The following is a 25,285-nucleotide window of genomic DNA, read 5'->3' as shown; positions in this document are numbered from 1 at the left end:
TGTTCCTAACCATGCCCTGAGTTCATCTGCCTTCCCTGTTAGGCCCCCTTGCATCGAAATAAATGCAGTTTAATTTATTAGTCCTACCTTGTCCCTGCCTGCCCTGACTGTTTCTATAGAGATTGAAAGCAGAGTTAATATTTCAGGTCAGTGTGACTTATCAGAATCTTATGAAGAAGGGTCAATAGACTCAAAACACTAACTCTGTTTTCTCTGCACAGATGATGTCAGACTTGCTGAGTTTCTCCAGCAATTTCAGGTTTCGTTTTAGATTTCCAGCATCTTTATTTCTGGTAGCATGTGTCACAATTAAGTCCAACATGACTGTAGGTTGTATTCTGAAGAGTCAAACTGAACTTGATAGGTCAACTTGACTTCTGTCACCACACATGCTGCCAGACCTGTTGAATTTCTCCATTTTCATTTCAGACTTCCAGCATCCATGGGACTTAGCTTTTATTTAAGCTGGTTTTAAGCAAGGTCTTGAAGAAGTAGAGAAAGAGAGAGAGGGTTAGGGAGAGAATTCCCGAGCAGCTAACAGTATAATTGGGGATATTAAAGAGCTGAAACCTATGTAGAAAGATGCGGCATGTTGTACACTTGAAGTTTCATTACATTTTCTGTCCACGTACATCTAATGATTTAAATTAACATTTCTGAAAGCAGAAACTAAGGCAGCTGGTGGAATTTGAATTCAAGAAGAATTTGGAAATAAAACAAAAGCTAGTCTAATGGCTAACACATTACCAGTTGATTGTTGTAAAAGTCACTGGGTTCACTCATGTCCTTTGGGGAAACATCCTTACTTGGTCTGGCCCACATCACTCCAGACTGCCAGCAATATGGTTAAAAATCACACAACACCAGGTTGTAGTCCAACAGGTTTAATTGGAAGCACTCGTTCATCAGGTGGTTGTGATGAACCACCTGATGAAAGAGTGGTGCTCCGAAAGCTAGTGCTTCCAATTAAACCTGTTCGACTATAACCTGGTGTTCCGTGATTTTTAACTTTGTACACCCCAGTCCAACACCGGCATCTCCAAATCAGCAATATGGTTGACTCTTAACTGCTCTCTGGGCAATTGTCGGCATGCAATAAGTGCTGGCCTTGCTAGTGCTGCCCACATTCCATGAAAGAATAAGGAAAATAACATTACAACATATGGCTGTGGATAATAAATGGTCCATTGTTTAGTACGATTTTCTTACCACCATCTTGAGCACATCAGCTCACTTGATCAGTCCAAATATTGGATCAAAGAGACTCCACCTCAGGCATATTCTGGCTGTATTGATTCTGTGTACTGACAGAATACATTGTGGGATGTCAACTGCTTCATTGTTTTAACTTCTAGTCCCATGCCCTCTAGACAATCTGTGGCAGCATCAATGACCATTTCTGACTGTTCTCGTTAGGTCAGAAATGGGGATGTCGAATGCAGTCTTCAATTTTGTTCATAATGCATCAGATTCTGAAGCAAATGGTACCCACATTTAGCTCAATATCTTTTCTGACTCATACAGCCATGATTGTCTCCTGCTATCTCTTAGACAGGCCAATATTTTACTTATTCTTAAAAAAGTGAAGGTCCCGGAGGACTGTGCTTCGTACAGGCCCATTTCACTCCTCCACTTTAAAATCCTCTCTAAGACTCTCACATTAAGGCTGGAGACAGTGTTACCCACTATTTTTAAAGAGGATCAGACAGGCTTCATAAAAGGCCGCAGATCCTCCAATAATGTTAACATTTATGTAATTCAAGCATGCCAACAACAGTCAATACAGGAATTGGTGATTTTCTAGATGCGGAGAAGGCATTTGACAGAGTTGAGTGGCTGTACCTTTTCTATACTCTGGAGCAGTTTGATTTGGGTGAAATCTTTATAAGATGGGTAAAGGATCTCTACAGTGGCCCTCTCACTGCTGTCATCACCAATGGGGTACAATCAAGTAATTTTTAACATTTTTTAGGGGTAGACGGCAGGGCTGACCCCTTTTGCAACTCCATTTTATGTTGGTGATTGAACCATGAGCAGAGGCCATTCATCGTGATCCTAATATATCAGCTCCAGAAGTGGGGTCAAATTACATAAGATTTTGTTGTATGCGGATGATGTCCTAATTTTTTTGTCAAATCTAGCAGTTTCAGTGCCTCACTTGATACAATGCGTCTGCGTGTTTGGTGCCTTTTCGATGTACAAAATTAATTTTGCTAATCAGAGACTATGCCTATGGGTGGTCTTAGATTTTGAGGGCAAATATCGATTCCCATTTAAGTGGTCACAAAGGGCGTGGGGGGGGGGGGGGGGGGAAGGGATTGTGTATTTGGGCATTTTCATTACTCCAGTTCTGGATCGGCTGTTCAAAGCCAATTTTGTTCAATTCTTTGACAAAATCAAACAAGACCTTCAAAGATAGGAGGCGCTTCCTGTCTCGTGGTTGGGTCGAATAGCGCTTACTAAGATGAATATTCTCCCCCATTTGCTATACCCACCATGACTCCCTTGAGGATCTAAAATCTGGATTTAGGCTGTTGTCAGGAGCAACCATTTTATGCATGCTTTTACTAACTACAAAATGGCTTCTTAATGCAAGTAACAGAGAATAACATAACAAAATGGCTTCTAGGAGCAATGGCATCTTACTCTGCTGAAAACTGCATTCCTGAATTAATTGAAAGATTAGCAAACAATTAACTAAGTAAGATATGACATTATTAAAGTATCCTAAATTGACTTGGAAACCAGGTGTCCCCAAGATAAAAACATGCAAAGGAGTCAGTTCCCAGAAAATATCATTGGCTTAATTTTATGTCTATTTGTCACTTTATTTCATTTTGTTGGATTCATTTTGCAATTATGGCAGTTCTGTTTGTTAAGGGACCTGTAAAAGTTGTCTGTGTTAAGCTAAAGTGCGCAGCTTTTCCAGAGAACGCAGAGGTGCTTAACCCCCGTGTTGCTGGATAACCTATTCCCGGCATCATAATAAATTGTTAAATCTTGCTGAAATCAGACCAAGCTGCTAGTGTTTATTTAACCGATCGCGGAACCGAGGGGCTCCTCCCGGGGGTCCAGATTTACATATGGTGCCGTGACTCAGATACGGCATGGACGGATTGTTGACAGCTGTGTAAAAGCCTTGAGTCCTCCACTATTGAGTGTTGAGGAATCGGCCAGCCAGACTTGAGTTTTTCACATCCATCTGGTTTTCGTCTCATTCAAGTAGTGGTGGACCTGGCGCCTCGCTGTCTACCATCTCAGTCCAGCCTGTAACAGATCGGTCTCAGTAAGATTGAGGTTCAGGGAATCTAGATAAAGAGAACAGAAAAGAGAAGATAAGATCCGACAGAAGTTGGGAGCTTTCATTAACAGGTCGGGGACCTGTAGAAAAATAGAAAAGCAAAGATGGAAGTTGGGAACTTCCATTAACAGATTGGGGATCTGTAAGCAGAGTTGCGAACTCTGAGAAATTAAAGAGACAAGAAAAGATAAGATAGGATCCTAGCAGGTCCGGTACCTGTTATCAGAGTGGTTACTGAGAAAATAAATTAAAGGGATAAGCTAAGTTAGAGGATCCTATGGAAGTTGGGAACTTCCATTATCAGATCGGGGATCTGGAAGCAGAGTTGGGAACTCTGATTTGGGAACTCTGATTTGGTCAGATTGGCATTATTTAATTTGATACTTAAATTGTTCTGTGAGATAAGTAAGTATTGCAATACATTATAACAGGATTATCGAGGGTTAAGGAAAGTCAAGAAGGGTCTGTTGGAGTTGTGAAGGTCAGTAGATTGTTGTGTGTTGACGGGCTGTTAAAGAGTAAAAGTTTTGGGTCAAGACTATAAAGGGAAGGCTGTTTAAGATGGGTAACTCTATATGTGCGAAAAGTTTCCGGAGAAATCTGACAGTCTGTGGAAGCTTTTGGCGCCTTACAAAAATACATTAATTGATGAGCAGTGGCCACTTGCTGGCCCTAAAAGTATTCAATTGGTTAAGTCAGTCCAGCAATTGATTTGGCAATTAGACTGTGGCAGCAATTCTGTGACAAAAGCCACAAGAATCAGTTTTGCGCTCTTGGCAGGATACTGCCACCAAACTGGGAATTGAATTAACTAACATGAAATCTATTGAGTTCCTCAAAATGAACGTGCTCAAGTTAAACATCAACAGAAACGAAAAGAAGTCATCTGTGACTGGTAGTCAAATGTTCGATGGTTGGCCACTCATTTGTCTTGTTTGTTGTCAGGCTGTTGATTAGCGGAAGTTTTACGTCGAGTTTATTTATGTCATATCTGTTTGGCTTGGCTTGCCTTGTCTTGCTTTGCTGATTTTTGTTTTTTTTCTGATCGTTTTGGTGTTTGTTCTTTGTTTGTGAAATATGGAGGGTGGTTGCTACCTTTGTCATGTTAACAAAAAGTAAGAAAACTGGCCAGTGACACAATTCTCACACACTTGGTTAAGCAGCTATGTGCCACAGCCAAGATTTATAAAGGTAATATTCCCTAACTTTGACTTTTGGAATGTGTGTGAATGTGTGCGAGAGAGAAAAAAAATCAGCGCTGTATTGTTCCCTGCAATTTGCAGAGAGTTTAACCCTTTCAGATTTGGTTTGGATGCACATTTGCTTGTTGGTGATTGAATGTTGCATTGTATTGCCTGGTGACCCGGGACTGTCTTGGATTTGATTTACATTTTGGAAATTTAACATGATTTCTTTTAGGGTTAAAATCCTTCAGTGATTATGAAATGAAATATTAACACTGGTTCTTCTTACAGGCCATGACTGCCCTACTGTCAGTTTCTAACTAATCTCTTTTACGCTTACATGAAAGCTAACCTTATTCAATTTCAAATCAGCTTAATACAGAGGAAGACAACTTTTATTTTGTTTCTGACTTGTTTGTTTCCACTTAATTTTAAACTGCTGTGTTTCATTGGTGATTATGATGTGCCAGTCGTAGCTTTATTTTATATCAAGTCCCCTCCCTCAATGACAATTGAAGTTTCAGTTCAACATTAGGTTGTGATAAATCATGTGATAAAATTAATATCCTATGGTTAATATTTGTGTCTTTGGATTCAGCCATTATTCGTGCATTAGAAGTTTTTTTTGTTATCATGTGAGTAGACAAGATAATGCAGCTGCAGTCATTTCATGACCTATAGCTTTGTGAATAGGCGATGACTGGTCAGGACCGCTTAAGGAACCTAATCTTGGATTTAAATTAAGGGACTAGACCAGGTAATTATAGTGGATTCAAAGTTGGAAACTGTATACATTTTAAATATTGAATACTGAATATATGAATTTCCAATTCATATTGATGGTTTTTAAAATGTCTTAGTCACTCGTTCAGTTTCCACCTCTGAATTACAGATAATGATTTTATTATTTTTAATAATCAATTGCATTAGCCCAAATCACATAATCAAAAGTAGTTGGCAGGATCGCTTGTTTTTTTTTCTTTACACATTGTCAGTGGAAAAAGTGAGGACTGCAGATGCTGGAGATCAGAGCTGAATATGTGTTGCTGGAAAAGCGCAGATTCCTGAAGAAGGGCTCATGCCCGAAACGTCGATTCTCCTGCTCCTTGGATGCTGCCTGACCTGCTGCGCTTTTCCAGCAACACATTTTCAGCACATTGTCAGTGACCTGTCTCATTGCCTCATGGTTAATTTGAAGCATGGCTGCATTAATTTGTTGTTAATTAAAGAATGGAAAGCTACCTTACTGGCCAGTTGAAGAAATTCTGTATGTGACTGGGGGATAGAAGCATGTATAGCAGATGGAACTCCCAAAAGCTGGGAGGTGACTGTGAATGGGTATATGAAAAATAAAAGGGACATGTGATTAAAAAAATAATAAAAGGGACATGAGAAACAGTGTAAGGCCACTAAGGTTGAGGGATATACAAACAGGGTTAAAGCAACAATACTGTAAAATAAAGAACTTATATGCTACTCAGAATCCCAAGCCTATGTCTGGCATACCGACCCCTTTTTTTTGAGGATGGGGATTTTGTTCCTGGATACCCGCTGAGCCCCTAACATCTCCTGAGTGTCCCCAGCACACCACCCATTTATTACAGACCTTTCCTTCTTTTGAAAATGAAGCATCCAGTCTTCATAGCCAATATCATGGGGATGAGTGGCCTGCGTCATCCTAAACCAGGTCCCATCCCGGGAATTAGAGTTAATGAAGCATGTCCCTGATCACAAGACCAAACTGACCCAATTTGCTCAATATGTCCAAATGTGAATGGAGTGAAATTCTGCAAGTAGCTTGAATACGAATGGCTTGTGTTACAAGACTGAAATATGTGTCTATCTGTCTGACGGAAGTGACATACAATTGAATAATAATTAAGAAGCTCAATTACCTTTGTTTAACCCTATGCTTTGCAATGTTTTTTGCCTGGAGTCACTGACATGATCTGGACCAACAGTACGAACCAGTCCAGGAATTTCCAGTCGCAAATGAGGTGAGCAGTGGTTTTCTATTGGGATGGCCAGAACCAGACTGAACCACAATGCAAGTTACAAGTAAAACCGATTATATCCAGTGCCCTCGCGATCCCAAATACCGTACGCCAGCCCTGATAGGGTTGATTAGAACCAGGAGTGGAGCCTACCTCAGGTACCCACCCAACGACCACTGCTGAGCAACCTTTTTCCTGAGGTGACCCTGAAAATGGGTATAGACAGGTCCCAACATTTCACCTTTGAGACTGGCAACAAGACATCAAAAACCCCAGGGACAAATGGCTGGCCTTTGCTTTAAATTTTGAAATGTGGCCACTGGGGAGTAATGTGTCTTTAATGTTACCTTGGAGCTGATGTGGGGAATCAACATGCTTTCGTCCTAGCAAAATGAAAATCACTTAATATACACTGACTCTTCATTGCGTTTTTAGTATGACCCACGATTTTGGAGCATTGTGGGAACATTGAAGATTTTTAACCCCCATGAGGCAGCATTATAGGAATGTTGTTTTGTCCAATCAATCTGGCATTTATCAAGATGTTCGGCTCATGCTGAGGAAACTGATACTGTTTCCAAAGTAGTGGGCAAGTAGATGAAGCTGCCAAGCAGGCAGTCTTAATACCCCAAACTTCTGGTCCCCTAGCAAAACCTGGTTAGACACAGTATAAGGATGGGTATATGCCAGACCTGGGGAAGGTACAGAAATCACAGGGGAAGCCCCTGCTGAAGAGCACAAACTATGGCCACAAATAGGGTACTCCCTCAATACTCAAACCAGAATGTGGGTGACCCCTACTGGACAAGTTTGTGTTCCTTCTTTGCTGCTGCCTATTTTAATTGATTATGTGTATTTTGTATACACTTGGACAAGGAGGAAATGGTTTATACTTTATTACAATGGACACTCCACAGCCCCCACCCTCATTGAAAAGGACCCTTCCAGTCCTCCTCACCACCCCAACTGCTGCTAAGATAGCCAAATGTTCCGCCTGGGTTCATCTCCATCATTGCAAATAGTTTCAGTGCCCTACATGATACAATTCATCTGCACATTTGGCGCCTTTTCGGGGTACAAGATTAATTTTGCTAATCAGAGGCTATGCCTATTGGTGGTCTTAGATTTTGAGGGTAAATATTGATTCCCATTTAAGTGGTCACAAGGGGGGTTTTGTGTATTTGGGTATATTCATAACTCTAGTTCTGGATTGGCTGTTCAAAGCCAATTTTGTTCAATTATTTTACAAAATCAAACAAGACCTTCAAAGATGGGAAGTGCTTCCGGTCTTGTGGTTGGGTTGGGTAGCACTTATTAAGATGAATATTTTCCCCCGTTTGCTATACCCACCGCGACTCCCTTAGGTCCACGCCCCCACCAGCTCACACCCTACTGCCAGCACCTTCCCCTGCCACCACAGGAAATGCAAAACCTGTGCCCACACCACTCCTCTCACCTCTGTCCAAGGCACTAAAAGATCCTTCCACATCCGACAGAAATTCACCTGTACCTCCACCAATGTCTTCTACTATATCCGTGATGTGGTCTCCTCTACATCGAGGAGACAGGATGTCTACTTGCGGATCACTTCAGAAATCATCTCTGGTACACCCGCACCAACCGACCTCACCACACCGTGGTTGAACACTTCAACTCCCACTCCCACTCCCACTCCGCCAAGGACATGCAGGTCCTGGGCCACCACCACCACCAAACTCTTACCACCTGATGCCTGGAGGAAGAATGCCTCATATTCCACCTTGGGACCCTGCAACCACACGGAATCAATGTGAATTTCAACAGTTTCCTCATTTCCCCTCCCCCCACACTATCAGAGTACCAAGTCTCCAACTCGGCACCGTCCTCCTGACCTGTCCATCACCTTTCCCATCTATCCTCTCCCCCACCCTCCTCTCTGACCTATCACCTTCTCCCTCACCTTCATCTACCTATTGCTTTCTCAGCTACCTTCCCTCTCCCTAACCCAAACCCCCCCCTCCCATTTATCTCTCAGCACTCCATCCCACAAGCCTGATTCCTGAAACATCGATTCTCCTGCTCCTCGGATGCTGCCTGACCTGCTGTGCTTTTTCAGCACCACACTCTCGACTTTCATCTCCAGCATCTGCAGCCCTCACTTTTTCCCTTCGGATGGTGTGAGTCAAGTGCAGGGAAATGGGGTTAGCGTGGATGGTCATTTTGGTCGGCATGGACCAGTTTGGGCCAAAGGGCTTGACTCCATCTGTAGGACTCGATGACTCTAAACGTGTTTGCACCTACTTCCTCCAGGCCACACACCATCTCAATGTAAACATAAATCAGACATTATTTCACTGTCACCCTGTTCAAAGCCAGGAACAGCCTCCCTTACGATCATTGTGGGAGTACCTTTAACATACAGGCTGCTTCCAAGTCAGTGGCTCAATATCATCTAAGGTAACAAGGGCTAGACAATAAATATCACAGCTTTGTCAGCAGTGCCCACATTATTAGAAATACTAATTAAATAATTTTTGAGTTCAGATCAGATAGAAACATGGTCTCTTCCCACATCTGTATTTTTACCTCCAACGTGACCTATGGTTTCATCCTGGGTCCCTTCCTTTTCCTTATTTATATGTTGCTCTTTGTTGATAATATTCATAAGCACAAGGTCAGCTTTTATGGGCATGGCATCAATACTCAGCTTTACACCTCCTCTAGCTTTCCATCCTTTCCAATCCCTTCACTCATCCAACTCTCTCTACTACACATGCTCTTCTTGCTCCCTCCCCCCAACTCTCCCACGCTTTAGCCACCTGGAACGCCCCCATCCCTCTCTCACATTATATTTTCTCACTTTCAAAAGTCTTAAAAATCTACTTCCATTTTGGTCACCTACCAATCTTCTATATTTGCCAGATTAAAGTCTTCTTATAGAAAGAAAAGCTTATATTTGTATTGGACCTTGTCCAGAACATCCAAAGGGATTCAAATCAAAGTGTTCCTGACATGAGGCACTGCTAATAAGTCAACACACCCTGCAAATATGAAAACAGCAAAGTTCTACAGAGAGTAGTGAGATGAATGACTTTGGTCATTGCTCTTTGCTAGTGATGTAGACTGAAGTATATTGGCAAGAGCAAAGAGGGAACCCCTGTTCAACATTTAATAGTTAAACTGGCAAACAGAAACAACTTAGCATGTCAGCTAAATCACTTCATTCACACTTCAATCGAGAACATGTGCTTCAAACTAATATGGCAACTGAAAGATTACATAGTTATACAAAGCAATCACAGATTGCTTACTTTACCTTAATTGACTTCCTTTAACAGCCAATGATTTCATGAAGAATTCCTTTTGAATGAAGCACTAGTAAAATATTAGCACTTGTGAAAACAAATCCCAGCAAAGATTAGCACCTTCAGAGGGGTGGGAGATAAACTAAGAACCACATTCAACAACAAGAACTTACATTTATATAGCTCCTTTAAAACAAAATATTTTAAGGAGCTTTACAGAAGTGATTTTCAAATTATTACACACAAGATATGGTCAAAGTGGTAGGTTCTGAGGACCATCATAAATTAAGATAAGAGAGTTAGCACATTTCCGGTAGATAATTCCAAATACCGGGGCTGAAGCAGTTAGGCAGGGTCATTAACAGTAGAGCAATGAACTGAAGACCTCAGTTGGAGAAATAAAAGCACTCAATTGATTCTGATGGCGAATTTAATTCAAAGCAGAAAACAATTCTTTATTAAATTACACACAGTTGAAGGATGGCCAAGAGCAATAATGGAAAGGTTTGCAAGACAAACAGTACATCTCTTCAATATGGAATGTTTGCAGTCAGTCCAACACACAACTAAAAATGTACTTATGCAATGTTAGACAGACACATTAAAGGATTGAAGATGAAATGTATTTTACAGATAAGCTTCTCTACTTGAAGGTAAAACAGTACAAACAACACAAAATAATATTCCAATAACGCTTCCTGAAATAACTTCTCCAGATGATCTTCCTATAAACAGAGAACATTTCATTAATAACCAGCACATATGATCCATGATACAGTTTTAATTAATTGTTTTAATATCAATTTTAGAGTAACCTTGAAATGGTCATTATTCTGAATTAAGAATTCAGGCAGGATATCTAAAAGATCAAAGGGGTGGGTTTTAAAAGGAGGTATGAAAGGAAGAGAGGGGGCAAGGTTAAGGAAAGAAATTTGATGCATTGGAAACCTAACGTGTACTTTAGAAAACTTGTCAGCTGAGCAAAGCCACATGAATAGCTGGGATTTGAAATGAAATGTACAGGTGCATTAGGTAAAAGAGAGATTTGGCAGGTGCTTAGCTACCAGCAGAAATCTAGAAGTAGCATGATTCCGACAGTGGACATAAATGGAATTGTTTATTTGCTTCCCAGAATTAACAATCTTTAGCCGCAAGGATGAAACATTCATCAAGAAATGTCAGCAAGGATTTTCTTTTTTTAAAACATAGTCACCTAACATCCTAGTTGGGGAGGGATGTAATTTTGACATGTGCTCAGGACATGGTAATTGTCATCAATTATCCAATATCACTGAAAACTGGAGAAGGCAGTGGCAATGTCACTGAACTAATAATCCAGAAGCAAGTCCCACATCAGCAGCAATTGGGCAGACAATTTAGGAACAGGAGTAGGAGTTGCCCATTCAACCCCTCAATCCTGTTCTGATATGATTTTGGATTCAAGTCCGCTTTTCTGTCTATCCCTTACATCCCTTGACTCCATTCTCAGTCAATGTTATCTTTCTCTGCCTTAAGAAATATTCAGTGACCCTGAATCCACTACTATCTAAAGAAAGAGGGCTCCACAGATTTCACAGTCAACTGAAAGAAAGAAATTTCTAATCTGTATTTGGGAGACCCCTTATTTTTAAATGGTATCCTCCAGTTCTAGTGTCTTCCACAAGTGAAGCTTAATTCAATTATTAAAAAGGTGGAATTGAAAGCTAATTTCTTTAATAGTGACAATGAAACAATCAGTTGTCAGAAAAACTTATTTGGTTCACTAGAAGGAAGGAAATTATTGCCTGGACTGACCTATATGCAATAATGTTGGCAGTTCTCCAGTCATCTGGCACCTCACTGTGGCCAGAGAGTATTTGAAAATTATTGCCAAGGTCCAGATATCGCGTCCCTCAGTATCTGCTTGCTCTTAATCCTAATCTTCATGCCCCTTGACATCCATGGTTCTTTAATCTTGGTCCCACCCTTTGACTTTATTGGCACATGTTTGTCCTGTATTCTCGCTAATTCCTCTTCAAATGCCTCTCACTGCTCTGACACAGTTTTACTTGAAAGTAGCTGCTCCTAGTCCACTTGGAAAAATCGTATCTGATCTTAGTAGAATGAGAGTCAAAGAATGTGGTGCTGGAAAAGCACATCCAGTCAGGCAGCTTCCGAGGAGCAGGAGAGTTGATATTTCAGGCATAAGCCCTTCATCAGGAAGGGAGCTTTTGGGCCAAAGCAGCTGACAGATAAATGGGAGGCCAGTGGGGCTGGGGGGGGAAAGGTAGCTGGGAATGTTATAGGTAGATGAAGATGGGGATGAAAGTGATAGGTCTGAGAGGAGGGTGGAACAGTAAAGTGGGATGGAAGATAGACAGGTAGGACCGTACAAGAGAACGGGAGGTTCGGACTGGGATAAGGTGGTGGGGTGGTGGTGGTGGGGGGCGTGGGGAAGCAAGATGGGGAAACTAGTGAAATCCACATTGATCCCGTGTGGTTCAAGTGATCCAAGATGGAATCCTTCCACATCAGAGAGAAATTTACCTGACTGCCTGCTGCTGCTGCCTGACCAGCTGTGCTTTTCCAGCACCACATTCTTCGATTCTGATCTCCAGCATGTGCAGTCCTCACGTTCTCATAGTAGAATTAGTCTCTTTCCCCAGTTTAGAGCTTTAATTACCAGCCCATCCTTTTCAGTACCTATCCTAAATCTAATTGAGTTGTGGTCACTATCTCAAAAATGCTCCAGTAGTGAATCACCTCAGAAGTCTGTTAGTTTCCAGAAATCAAGGTGATGAAGGATAGAATTGAAAGTAATGTTTAGATAACTTTACAGTAATTAATTTACGGAGTTACATGCTGTACACATGCTTCTCACCAAAAACCAAAATCTATTTGTTCCTTTATATATTTTATTTTCTGGTGAACCTATTCAGAGTTGCTATCACATACCTCTGTGCCCCCCCATCGCACACAAAGACCCTTAACAATCACAGACATTTACCAATCAACCAAATCAAGTAAAAGAGATTATATTACATATCTCGAAAGTAGGTGGGTTTTTCCTGACAATCAACAACATGGTCATCATTGGACTCTTAATTCCAGATTTATATTGAATTCCAATTTCACCATCTGCCATGGCAGGATTTGAACCAGGCTCCTAGAACATTACCTGGGTCTCTGGATTAATAGTCGAGTGATAACACCACTAGTCTATCGTATTCTTACCATCTGGATGAGGTGGGACTTGAACAGTTAATGCCCATCACCTGAATTCAATGAAATACAATTAATATTCACTCAACTAGGTCATGAATCTGAGAGGTTTAAGATAATAACCTAGATCTTTGGCCCCAAACAGCTTAAGGCACTGCCACTTCTAGTGAAACAACTAAAATCAAAGAACATCAAAAGGCCACAATTAGAGGAGCACAGAGATTTCAGATGATTATAGGATGGGAACAGTTTACAATTTTAATATTGAGGCACTGCCAAACAACTAACAGTGTTGGCGATGATCAGACTCTCCACACAGCCCCGTGCCCAGCAGTACAAACACTGACCGCCAGACTACTCAGACCCCTTGGCAACGTGGTAGTCCACAAACCCACCAACACACTAAAACAGCAGCTAATGAACTTGAAAGACCCTATACAGACAACGAGCAAAACTAATGTCATTTACAAAATACCGTGCAAGGACTGTAACAAACACTACATTGGACAAACAGGCAGAAAACTAGCCACCAGGATACATGAACATCAACTAGCTGCAAAATGACATAACCCTCTCTCACTAGTATCCTTACATACAGATAAGAAAAGACACCACTTCAACTAGGACAACACATCCAATCCTAGGACAAGCCAAACAGAGACACGCACGAGAACTCTTAGAAGCATGGCATTCCAACCTGAACTCTGTCAACAAGCACATCGAGTTAGACCCCATCTACCCACCCCTGAGAAAAAGAAGAGGAAATGACATCACCAACCCAAAGAAACCCAAACATATAAATAGAAAACAGGAATTATCAGCAGTGCTTCGCCTGGAGGCCCACTGAAGATGTTACCTAGTATGGTGATGAAACATCTGGAAATGAACCTTCCAGCTCAGCGAGCAAACCTACACCCAGAATCTCAACCTGAGCTACAAATCTTTTCAAAACTCGCTAAGTACAAACAAGTGCAGAGTCCCCTGTCAGATTAATCATTTCATAATATTCTAAAATGTTTTTAATTTTATTGGAACATTTATGAGTTGTTCAGCTTTTGCTGATAGTTCGATATCATTGAAAGCTCGTCATAACCAATTAAATAATGGTGAGTAAAGCAAGCAGCATAGATGTCTTTAAGGGATTTTAAATAAGCACAGAATGAAGAAAGGAATGAAAACATATGCTATTAGGTGAAATAGGGAAAGAGTAAGCCTATGTAGAACATAAACACCAGCATGGATGTGTTGAGCCGCATTGTTGTATGTTCAAAGTCTGTGAGAAGATTTGTAGCTCGGGTGCTCATTGCTGTGGTTCTGTTCGCCGAGCTGGGAATTTGTGTTGCAGACGTTTCGTCCCCTGTCTAGGTGACATCCTCAGTGCTTGGGAGCCTCCTGTGAAGCGCTTCTGTGATCTTTCCTCCGGCATTTGTAGTGGTTTGAATCTGCCGCTTCCGGTTGTCAGTTCCAGCTGTCCGCTGCAGTGGCCGGTATATTGGGTCCAGGTCAATGTGCTTATTGATTGAATCTGTGGATGAGTGGCAGGAGTCACAGCTACTGCCTGCTGATAATTAAACATGCGAATCTGTGTGGGACTGAATACAACCTGAACAGAAAGAAAAAAGGAATTAGAAAACACCTAAAAAAAATCCCAGTATATCTGGTGACAAATTGGATTGGAAACTACTTTAATGACCTGTCACAAAATTGACCCTGGCGTTAAAGATAGAATTGTAACTAAATGATTCAGGTTTTCATGGAGACCAATGTTGCGTTGCCTGGTCTCAATCAATTTAGTAGCATGGTCAATGACCTTAATGTCACTGGGTTATGTGAGAGAAAATGTTCTTATGGTTTCTGTTCCCTGATCATTATTCCTTTAGGAAACTCACATCCTTGACTGTGATATTCTGGACCATTGGAGACCCTGCTAACTCACCTTTGAGGTTTATAGATGACAGATCACCAAAGACCACATGGTAGCAGGCATCTGTAGAATGTACAGTGCTCTGGTCTGACTTCACCTTGAGCATTGTGTTCAATTCAGGTCAACAAGATAAACAGAAACATTCAAATTTTGGAACATGTGCAAAGATTTATAGAGATTTATACAGATCCTGAGTATAAAAGGGCCATGAGAAAATAAGGTTGCAACTCAGGCTTTTTGGTCTGGAAAAAGAGGCATTTGATCACATTAAAGGAGGATAAATAACAGTATAATGGAATTGAAAAAAAAAATCAGAAATGTTACTTCTAATGAAATTGAGAAAGCAGGTTGATGGGTCACAGGTTGAAATTATAAAAGTCATTTTAGACCCAATTCTAGGACAATCGTTATCAATGGCTGCAATACATTTTCAAATGTAAGACAGAGGGAAAATTCCTAGAATAAATTTAGGGAATAATTAGATTCTGCAGTAATGGATTTAGGGTCTTCTCAACAGACATAATGAAATGGGCCAAATGGCCCTAGTCACCTGTATTTATTTTATGACCATGTAAAATGTCTTTCCAACAAACAGTCAACAGTTTTAGAAAAGTAAAGTCAATGAAATAAAATTCTCCATTTTAATTATTCAAAATTTTAATTACATTATATGGATTGAAGGATAATGTTCCACACTTACGGAAAATTTCTTTGGCGAGATAGTAGCCACAGCAACAGGAGTGAGTCCTTCAATTTGTTCTTTAACCAGAGCTGACAGTATAATATCTGGTAGTCCAGCTATTGAAGTGACAAAGAGGGAGTGAGAATAATAATTGTAAGATAGTAAGTACATTCATTCATGCAGTAACTGTTTATACCCTATTACAAACTTCCAGATGTGCAGTTTGACCCATGTTTCCAACATTTTCTGTTTTTATCTCAGATTTCTAGCATCTGCAATATTTTGCTTTTGCACATGTATAATCCAAGCCTATGATAACTGAAGGCATTGTGGATGCTGGAAATAGAAACAAAAGCAGAAATTGCTGGAGAAGCTCAGCAGGTCTGGCAGAATCTGTGGAGAGAAATCAGAGTTAACATTTTGGGTTTGGTTGTGATAAAGGGTCACTTGAATCAAAACATGAACTCTGATTTCTCTCCCGTTTTGGGTTTAGTTGTGATAAAGGGTCACTTGAATCAAAACATGAACTCTGATTTCTCTCCACGGATGCTGCCAGACCTGGTGAACTTTTCCAGCAATTTCTGGTTTTATTTGTTGTTGTTGTTGTGCAAGTTTGATTCTATATATTGTAAAGTGGCATATAGAGCAACAGAACCAAGACCCAAAAAGAGATAAATCTTTATTTAAAATTTCATTTGGCTGTTTAAGAATAGGAGATTTCTTAAATTTGTTCAGCTATAAGCTATTCCACTTTTTTGGACCCCAGCATCCAGGTTATCAAGGACTTCCACTATATTATACATGTTGCTATTCCTGTTCAACAATCACATTGAAAAATATCTGGGAGACATCACGCTCCATCGATTTTTCGCTATCCCCATCCTTCACCCCAAATCCTTCTTATTTCCTGACAGCAATCATTCAAATTGTCCCAAGCTTCTGATAGCTCCACAAGGCAACACATTTTCACACAATGAGGGAGTGGGAAACTGGAGCTCTCTCCTGACAAAGGCTGTAAATGCTGGGGGTAAACCAAAACACCAAGATTTAGGTGTTGATAGGTTTTTGCTCAGGTTAGTACACTAAGGAAAATGGATCAAAGTTGGGTAAATGAAATTGAAATACATATTTCAAGGATCTAACTGAATGATAGAACAGGCTCCAGCAATCGTGAATATGGAGTCCTGTGATAGGAATTCAAGGACTTGGATTTAAATAGTATCTTCCAAGACCCTGGCAAGTCCCAAAGCTCTTTGCAGCAAAAGAAATATCTTTCTGAAGTGCAGTCATTTTTGTAATGTGGGAAACATGCCAGCCAAATTGCAAAGTTCCAGAAACAGCAGTATGTGGAACAGGTGCAGTCATTTTTGTAATGTGGGAACAGGTTATGTGGTGATATATCACCACATAACCTGTTCTTCCAGACATAGTGGTGCACGTGGAAATTTTTCTTAACAAGCTGTGATGTTTACATTTATGAGATGTTTAAATTATGTTTAAATCAATGGCATTTAAATTTACAAAACAATGTAAATATAATGGCTGCTTGCCTGCAATAGAACCAATTTCAGTGAATTCTTCAGATCTCCAGTGGCTGACGTCTCCGAATGTCGGAGAGTGAGTGACAAGTTTGGCCAGGGCTGCCAGCTGCTGCTCGTCACAGGATAGGCTCAGTCTTCCGGTCCACAGGACTGCCATACTAAGACAAACCAGCACAACACAGCATCTCACCAGTGTGTTCAATTTAGAAATAAAGGCTTTTTTTCAATTAAACAGAAAAGAGAAATACAATTTTTAACCAGTATTAAAACAGAGAGGACATAAGAATTTAAAACTAATAGTAACTATTAATCACTAATATTTAATAGATGGTCCACAGAAATACATTAAACGTGTGTGACTGAAATAGTCTGTGCTGGTGCCAGTACTCCCCATGATCCCCTTCTACCCAACTTCTTTGTCTGGAGTTAGGTCATAGATCAGCCAAGATGTCAGTGAACTGCAGAGCAGGTTTGCAGGGGCTCTGTGCTCTAACCCTATATCACACTCTCACAATACAGCCTTGTGGATTAGGAGAAAGTGAGGACTGCAGATGCTGGAGATCAGAGTCGAAAGTGTGGTGCTGAAAAAGTAGAGCACCACAGGCAGCATTTGAGAAGCAGGAGAATCGACGTTTCGGGATTCCTGATGAAGGGCTTATGCCTGAAATGTAGATTCTCCTGCTCCTCTGATGCTGCCTGACCTGCTCTGCTTTCCAGCAGCACACTCTCGAGCCTTGTGGAGTATGAATGCAAACTGAATACTTGATTTTAAAATAAAAGGAGCTGAGAGGTCAGGTGACCTTTCCTTGCCTGGAACTATACAAAGCTTTTGAACTACTCTCTATGTTTAGACAAGTCATCAAAATGCAAACAAACTCTCTAGATATAGTACACAGAACAATACAGTACAGGAACAGGCCCTGTGGCCCATGATGTTGTGTCGAACATGACATCAAATTAAATTAATCCCTTTTGCAGGCTCTTGGTCCATATCCCTCCATTACCTGTGCTTATCTAAAAGTCTCTTAAACACTGCTATTGTATCTGCCTCCTCCACCACCACCCTTGGCAGCATGTTCCAGACACCTACCACTCTGTGTAAAAAAAAACTTGCCCCTCACATCTCCTTTGAACTTTACCCCCTCACCTTAAATCCATGTCCCCTACTATGAAACAGTTCAACTCAACAAAGATTATGACTGTTAACCCTATCAATGCCTCTCATAATTTTATAGACTTCTATTAAGTCTCCCCCCTGCCTCTGTTGCTCCAGAGAAAACAACCTGAGATTTTTGAGCCTGTCTTTATAGTTCATATTCTCTAATCTAGGCAGAATCCTGATAAACCACTTCTGCAACCTCTCCAAAACCTCACATCCTTCCTGAAATGTGGCAACCAGAATTTAACACAATACTCTGTGTGGCCTAACCAAAGTCTATAAAGCTGCAAAATGACATCTTGACTCTTGTACTCAATTCTCTGACCAATAAAGGCAAGCATGCCATATGCCTTCTTTAGGTTATATCTACTTGCGTGGCCACATTCAAGGAGCTTTGGACTTGAACCCCAAGATAACTCTGTGCATGAATGTGTTCAGGGTCCTGTCATTAACTGTACACATTTCCTTAGCATTTGATCTCCCAAAGTGCAGCACCTCACACTTACTCCTATATCTCCAACTGATCTATATCCTGCTGTGTCTTTTGACAACCTTCTACACTATCCACAACTCCACCGATCTTTGTATCATCTGTAAACTTACTTATCAATGCATCTACATTTACATCCAAGTCACATATATCACAAACAGCACAGAACCCAGTATGGATCCCTGCAGAACACCACCAGTTGTGGATCTGCAGCTTGAAAACACCCTTTCACCACTACCCTTTGCCTTCTATGGGCAGGGCAGTTCTGAATCCTCGCAGCCAAGTCACCGTGTATCCATGGAATATATCTTTGAAAGATCACTAAATTGCAAAAGACCCTTGCAGTGGTTAATGGTTGCCTGCTTCAAATCTCTCTCCCCCCACCGACACCAACGAAAATCTGATCTCATGCAATTTAAAGCAGCATATCATGCTGGTGTCAGCAAATACAGCTTTAAAGAAATTGTTTTCACAATACTGCAAGCAGACATTTTGGATTTGGAGTTGAATTCGAGAGACTGTGTGCAAAAGACCCCTATTTTATCAGACTCTCAGATAGGTGAATCATGGACCCAACTTTTTCCATAATGATCAGTCACTAGAAACCATTTGTGTAGACAACAGACAGAAAAACACTGCTCATATGACAGAAATTAGACTAAAGAGAGGACATTCTCTAAGGCACATTTTTGGGGCATCAAGAGTAAGATCCAGACCAGGAAATGAATAGGGTCATGTTTAAGGACCATTAATAGCAGAGAATGTGGGATAGTGTTTATCTTTCTATTTGGAGAACACAAACCAAGCTTTTACTATGGAGGTTCAACTGCACCTCAGCTGGTGGTGAAAGTAAAATCTCTTACTGCAAGCAACCAACCACAGCAAATTTGTCCTCCTTAAACTCCAGAATCTATCCTTCAGAAGACCAAAGGAAAATGTCACAGGCCTGTAACATTTCATCTCAGAAAAAGCAGTGTGACAGAGATCTCAAAAACTTTCAAAACCTAAATGCAAACCTTTTATAGTTACATTGCGTTTCTTGAGATTGTGCATGTTTGTAGTTGTCTGCATGAGTGTCTGAATGGATGTGGTTGCAAATATATTCAGGTGCTGATAATAAATCCTTGTTTTTTAAAGCCTCCAGGTAAATCTGGGTGTCTTCCCACATTCTACCGTCCATAAATTTGCAGCATCTTACTTTTACTTTTAAAACACATCAGTCTTCAATCAGTTGAGAGATGTAAACAGGAGAACTGTTCCTATCATCTCTGACCTATCTGTTCCTATTTGAAATCGAGCCACATATATGGTCCCAGCTCAGCCTTCCACATTGTCAGCTGCCTTGTGTTTGGAACCATTAACATGTGAAAACACAAGGAATTCTGAAACACTAACTTACCTATCGTACCGCAGAATGTAATCTTGATGGTGCTTACCTAAATTGCATCGGGTCTATTGCAGAGATATCTGCTTGTTTGATGCCACAAATAAGGTGCCCCAGAGCTACCAAGCTGACAGAATCCAGTTCATTTACACTGCGCCTGTTGACCCGCAGGAAGGTTGTAAATAGTACGGTGAGCTGGAACAAATATCAGATTCTTCTTTAGAGTGCAGAAATTCATTCAATTTCTCTTGTAGCAACACAAAGGCTTTACAGTCATTTATCTGTACATGTCCACTTTGTGGCCCTAAATCTGTCTCAGATTCATCCACTAAAGAAGGTCTTTCAGCCCATCTTACACATGCCAGCTCAATTAGATTCTCCTACTCTTCAAGACACTAAGATTTCTCAATTTCAAGCAGTTGGAAAGTAACTTTCAGTCAGCATATTATTAATCATTAGAACATAGAATCTTACAGCGCATTACAGGCCCTTCGGCCCTCGATGTTGCGCCGACCTGTGAAATTAATCTGATGCTCATCTAACCCACATCGTTCCATTATTATCCATATGTATGTCCAATGCCCATTTAAATGCCCTTAACATTGGCGAGTCTACTACTGTTGCAGCCAGGCCATTCCATGCCCCTACTACTGAGTAAAGAAACTATCCCTGATATCTGTCCTAAATCTATCACCCCTCAATTTAAAGCTATGTCCCCTCATGTTAGCCTTCACTATTTGAGGAAAAAGGCTCTCGCTGTCCACCCTATCTTACCCTCTGATTATCTTATAAGTCTCGATTAAGCCACCTCTCAACCTCCTTCTTGCCAACAAAAACAGCCTCAGTTCCCTCAGTCTTTCCTCGTAAGACCTTCCTTCCATACCATGCAACATCCTAGTAAATCTCCCCTGAACCCTTTCCAAAGGTCCCACATCTTTCCTATAATGTGGTGACCAAAACTGTATGCAATACCCCAGATGCAGCCTTCCCAGTGTCTTGTACAGCTGGAGCATGACCTTGTGGCTCTGGAAACTCAATCCACCTACCAATAAACACCAACCCATCACATGCCTTCTTAACAATCTCATCAACCTGAGTGGCAACGTTCAGGGATTTAGGCACCTGGACACTCTCTGTTCATCTACACTGCCAAGAATTTTACCATTAGCCTAGTACTCTGCATTCCTCTTACTTCTTCTGAAGTGATCTACCTCACACTTTTCCACATTAAGCTTCATTTGCCACTTCTCAGCCCAGCTCTGCATCTTATCTCTGTCCCTCAGTAGCTCACAAATCATTAAGCACTATTCACAACTCTGCCTACCTTAGAGTCATCTGCAAACTTACTAACCCACCCGTCTACACCCACATCCAGATCATTTATAAAAATGACTAACAGCAGTGGCCCCAAAACAGATCCTTGTGGCGCACCACTGGTAACTGGGCTCCAGGATGAACATCTCCCATCAACCACCACCCTCCGTCTTCTTTCAGCTCTGATTCAAACCGCTAACTCACCTTCAATCCCAAAACTCTATTTTGTGCAATTGCCTACCGTGTGGAACCTTATCAAATACCTAACTGAAATCCATATACACCACATCAACTGCTTTATCTTCATCCACCTGTTTTGTCACCTTCTCAAAGAACTCAATAAGATTAGTGTAGCACAATCTACCCTTCACAAAACCGTGTTTACTATCCCTAATCAAATCATTCCTTTCCAGATGGTTATAAATCCTCTCTCTTATAACCTTTTCCAACACCTTCCCCACAACCGAAGTAAGGCTCACGGGCCTATAATTACCAGGGTTGTCCTGACTCCCCTTCTTAAACAAGGGCACAACATTTGCTCTCCTCCAGTCTTCTGGCACTACTCCTGTCAACAATGATGACATAAAAATCGAAGCCAAAGGCTTTGCAATCTCCTCCCTGGCTTCCCAGAGAATCTGAAGATAAATTCCATCTATTTTCAGATATTCTAAAATTGCTAAACCTCCTTTTTATCAACCACAATCCCATCTAATCTTGTAGCTTGTATCTCTGTATTCTCACTAACATTCCCCTTTTCCAATGTGAATACTGACGAAAAGTACTCATTAATCACTTCCCCTCTGTCCTCAAATTCCACACAGAACTTTCCATTAATATCTTTGATTGGCCCAAACTTACTCTTGTCATTCTTTTGTTCCTGATATACTTCTCAAAGGACTTAGGGTTTTCCTTGATCCTATCCGTCAACAACTTCTCATGTCCGCTCCTGGCTCCTCTTAGTCCTCCCTTTAGATATTTTCTGGCTAATTTATAACTCTTAAGCCCCCTAACTGAGCCTTCATGCCTCATCCTCTGCAGTGAGGACTGCAGATGCTGGAGATCAGAGCTGAAAATGTGTTGCTGGAAAAGCGCAGGTCAGGCAGCATCCAAGGAGCAGGAGAATCGACATTTCGGGCATGAGCCCTTCTTCAGGAATGAGGAAAATGTGTCCAGCAGGCTAAGATAAGTCCTGGAATCTGCAACAACCATTCCTGTCCCTCTAGTCATGTCTCTGAAATGGCCACAACATCGGAATCCCAGGTACCAACCCATGCTGCAATTTCACCCACCTTATTCTGGATGCTGCTGGCATTGAAGTACACACATTTCAAACCAACATTCTGATTGCCAGTGCCCTCTCGTGACCTTGTAAACCTATCCCCATTAGAAATGTCTTTAAACAGAGCAAGTGGTGGTGAGGTTAGGGAATAAATTTTTGAGTTTAGAGACTGGATAAAGTAAACGGCCTTCTCATGGCAACCTTTCAACTCAGTCCCCTGCTCTGCAGATGGGTAATGGACAGTAATCAGGACCAGGATCCCTCGACCATCATCTCTTCACTCAAAGGGTTAAATATCAATTGTCGCATCTATATTGTAAGACATCAACTTACTCAGAACACACTTTGAATCAAATCTGGGACCTCTGCTAGTCAGTTCAGTGCAATACCCATTGACATAACCAGCTGAGTCACCAGGAAAACCATAAAAATTTAAATAGACAAGCATCACGTGCAATCACCTGAGTACAAAGGTTACAAAACATGTAGCTGGCGTAATAGGTACGTGGTTTCAGGATGCAGATTAGTCAGCCAGATCAAGCTGCACAACAGCAATGTATTTTGGGCACATACTAACAGGTTGATTTTTACCGTGTCCACGCATAGTTCAGTATACCTGCTGATTTTGGCATTGCTGTGTCAGCCATGGTTCAAATAGTTGCACTCTCACATCTGAGTCAGAAATTTGTGGGTTCAAGGCCAAAGAAATCGAGGCTGAGGGAGTGCTGCACTTTCTGAACTGCTGTCTTTTAGATAAGATGTCATACCAAGGCCAGTCTGCCCTTAGGAGTACAAAAGCAATCCCTTGGTAATATTTCAAAGAATAGCAGAGGCGTTCTCCCTAGTATCCTGGGCAATATTTATCCTTCAATCAACATTGCAAAAAACTGATCATTTGATCATTATCACACTGCTATTTATGAGCTTCCTATTCAAAACTGACCATGAGATTTCCAACAGTGCTGACTAATCAAAATCAAGACAGTGACTGTAATTGGATGTCGCGAGGATATGAAAGTTGCTACAGAAATAAAAATCGTTGTTTCTCACTTTCATCAGTCAACAGGCATAAGCTACCTTTTTCTGGCTCCATTCTGCAATTTTACCTAGAGCCGTCACTGCTCCAAGGTCTGACAGGTCCAACCTCGTAAGATCCTTTTCTGTGAACTGAGTCGCTATTTGCCCCAGCTGCTCAATCACCTTGGGTGGCATTGCCGACACGGGTCTGTAAATCTGAGGAGAGAATTATTCTGTAATAACTTTATAATGAACGCTACAGAGTACAAGGGATTTAACAAAACTGAGAGGTTATCCATGGCAAGACTGACCAACCTGTGGCTTTTTCCTCTAGAAACAAGAAGGCTGAGCTGTAAGCCGAAGTGGTTTGAAAGACTATCAATGGTTTGACAGTGTAATAGATGTTTCCACATATGACAGAGTCCATAACTAGGGTCCATAAATGTCAGGTAGTCACTGAAAATTCCAATTGGAATTCAAGAGAAACTTGTGCTAACATTGAATGTGCTCTACTTGGGTTAGTTCAGACGATCAAAATAGCTGCATTTACAGGAGAAAGATCCAAAGACACAGAAGCAAAAGTAGACCATTCGGCCATTTGAGTCTGTTCTGCCAGTCGATCGTGGATGATATGTTTCTGAACCCGTTTCTCCTCCCTTTTCCTCATAAACCTTGATTCCCTTACTAATCAAGAACCTATCTGTCTCTGTCTTAAAGACAGAAGGAAATGAACGGAATGAAAGAAAGGAATAAAAGCTTCTTGTCAACACCAAACCACATCAGTATCAAAGCACTTAGTTACCCTGATGGCTTAGGTTTACACAAATTGAGTGGTCTGGTGCTGAAATGCAGAAGCTAAAACATTACCAGATTCAGCACCAGACTGGTATGAATAGGTGTTGTCAGATAAAGCAACCAGTGGAATATTACATTTGGTTACAATGTCTCCAGGAAGAACAACATCAGCCAGTGTTCCCTCTTGTGGCTGCTCTCTACTATAACCTGTGGATTTCAAGTTGATTATGTGCGATATATGTGAAAAAGTCCATTAGCACTCATGGTCTCAGGTTATATGTGAAGAATATGTACCTGAGCAACATATGTAGGACATAGTTTGTGTGAAGATTTGTAGCTCGGGTGCTCGTTGTTGTGGTTCTGTTCGCCGAGCTGGAAGTTTTTGTTGCAAACGTTTCGTCCCCTGGCTAGGCGACATCATCAGTGCTTGGGAGCCTCCTGCGAAGCGCTTCTTTGATGTTTCCTCTGGTGTTTATAGTGGTCTGTCCCTGCCGCTTCCGGTTGTCAGTTTCAGCTGTCCGCTGTAGTGGTTGGTGTATTGGGTCCAGGTCGATGTGTTTGTTAATGGAGTTTGTGGATGAATGCCATGCCTCATGCCTCTGAAACTGACAACCGGAAGCGGCAGGGACAGACCACTATAAACACCGGAGGAAACACCAAAGAAGCGCTTCGCAGGAGGCTCCCAAGCACTGATGATGTAGCCTAGCCAGGGAACGAAACGTTTGCAACAAAAACT

The 25,285-nt window shown here is 41.2% G+C and overlaps 1 protein-coding gene across 1 annotated transcript in view; it reads right to left on the bottom strand.

Annotated features, from left to right (window-relative positions):
* Positions 1-10,341: 10,341 nt before the first annotated feature.
* Positions 10,342-25,285, bottom strand: part of strc1 (stereocilin 1) — a 65,741-nt gene continuing 50,797 nt past the window's right edge. Inside the window, exons 21-26 of the mRNA XM_043677053.1 lie at positions 23,815-23,970; positions 20,197-20,339; positions 17,121-17,269; positions 15,589-15,686; positions 14,505-14,567; positions 10,342-10,488 (exon numbers count right to left, since the gene is read on the bottom strand). Coding sequence (XP_043532988.1) covers positions 10,342-10,488; positions 14,505-14,567; positions 15,589-15,686; positions 17,121-17,269; positions 20,197-20,339; positions 23,815-23,970 — 756 coding nt within the window. The remainder of the gene's footprint in view (positions 10,489-14,504; positions 14,568-15,588; positions 15,687-17,120; positions 17,270-20,196; positions 20,340-23,814; positions 23,971-25,285) is intronic.

This window comes from Chiloscyllium plagiosum, chromosome 36 (genome assembly GCF_004010195.1).
Source record: "Chiloscyllium plagiosum isolate BGI_BamShark_2017 chromosome 36, ASM401019v2, whole genome shotgun sequence".
NCBI lineage: Eukaryota > Metazoa > Chordata > Chondrichthyes > Orectolobiformes > Hemiscylliidae > Chiloscyllium > Chiloscyllium plagiosum.
This window is presented reverse-complemented; position numbering and strand designations above follow the sequence as displayed.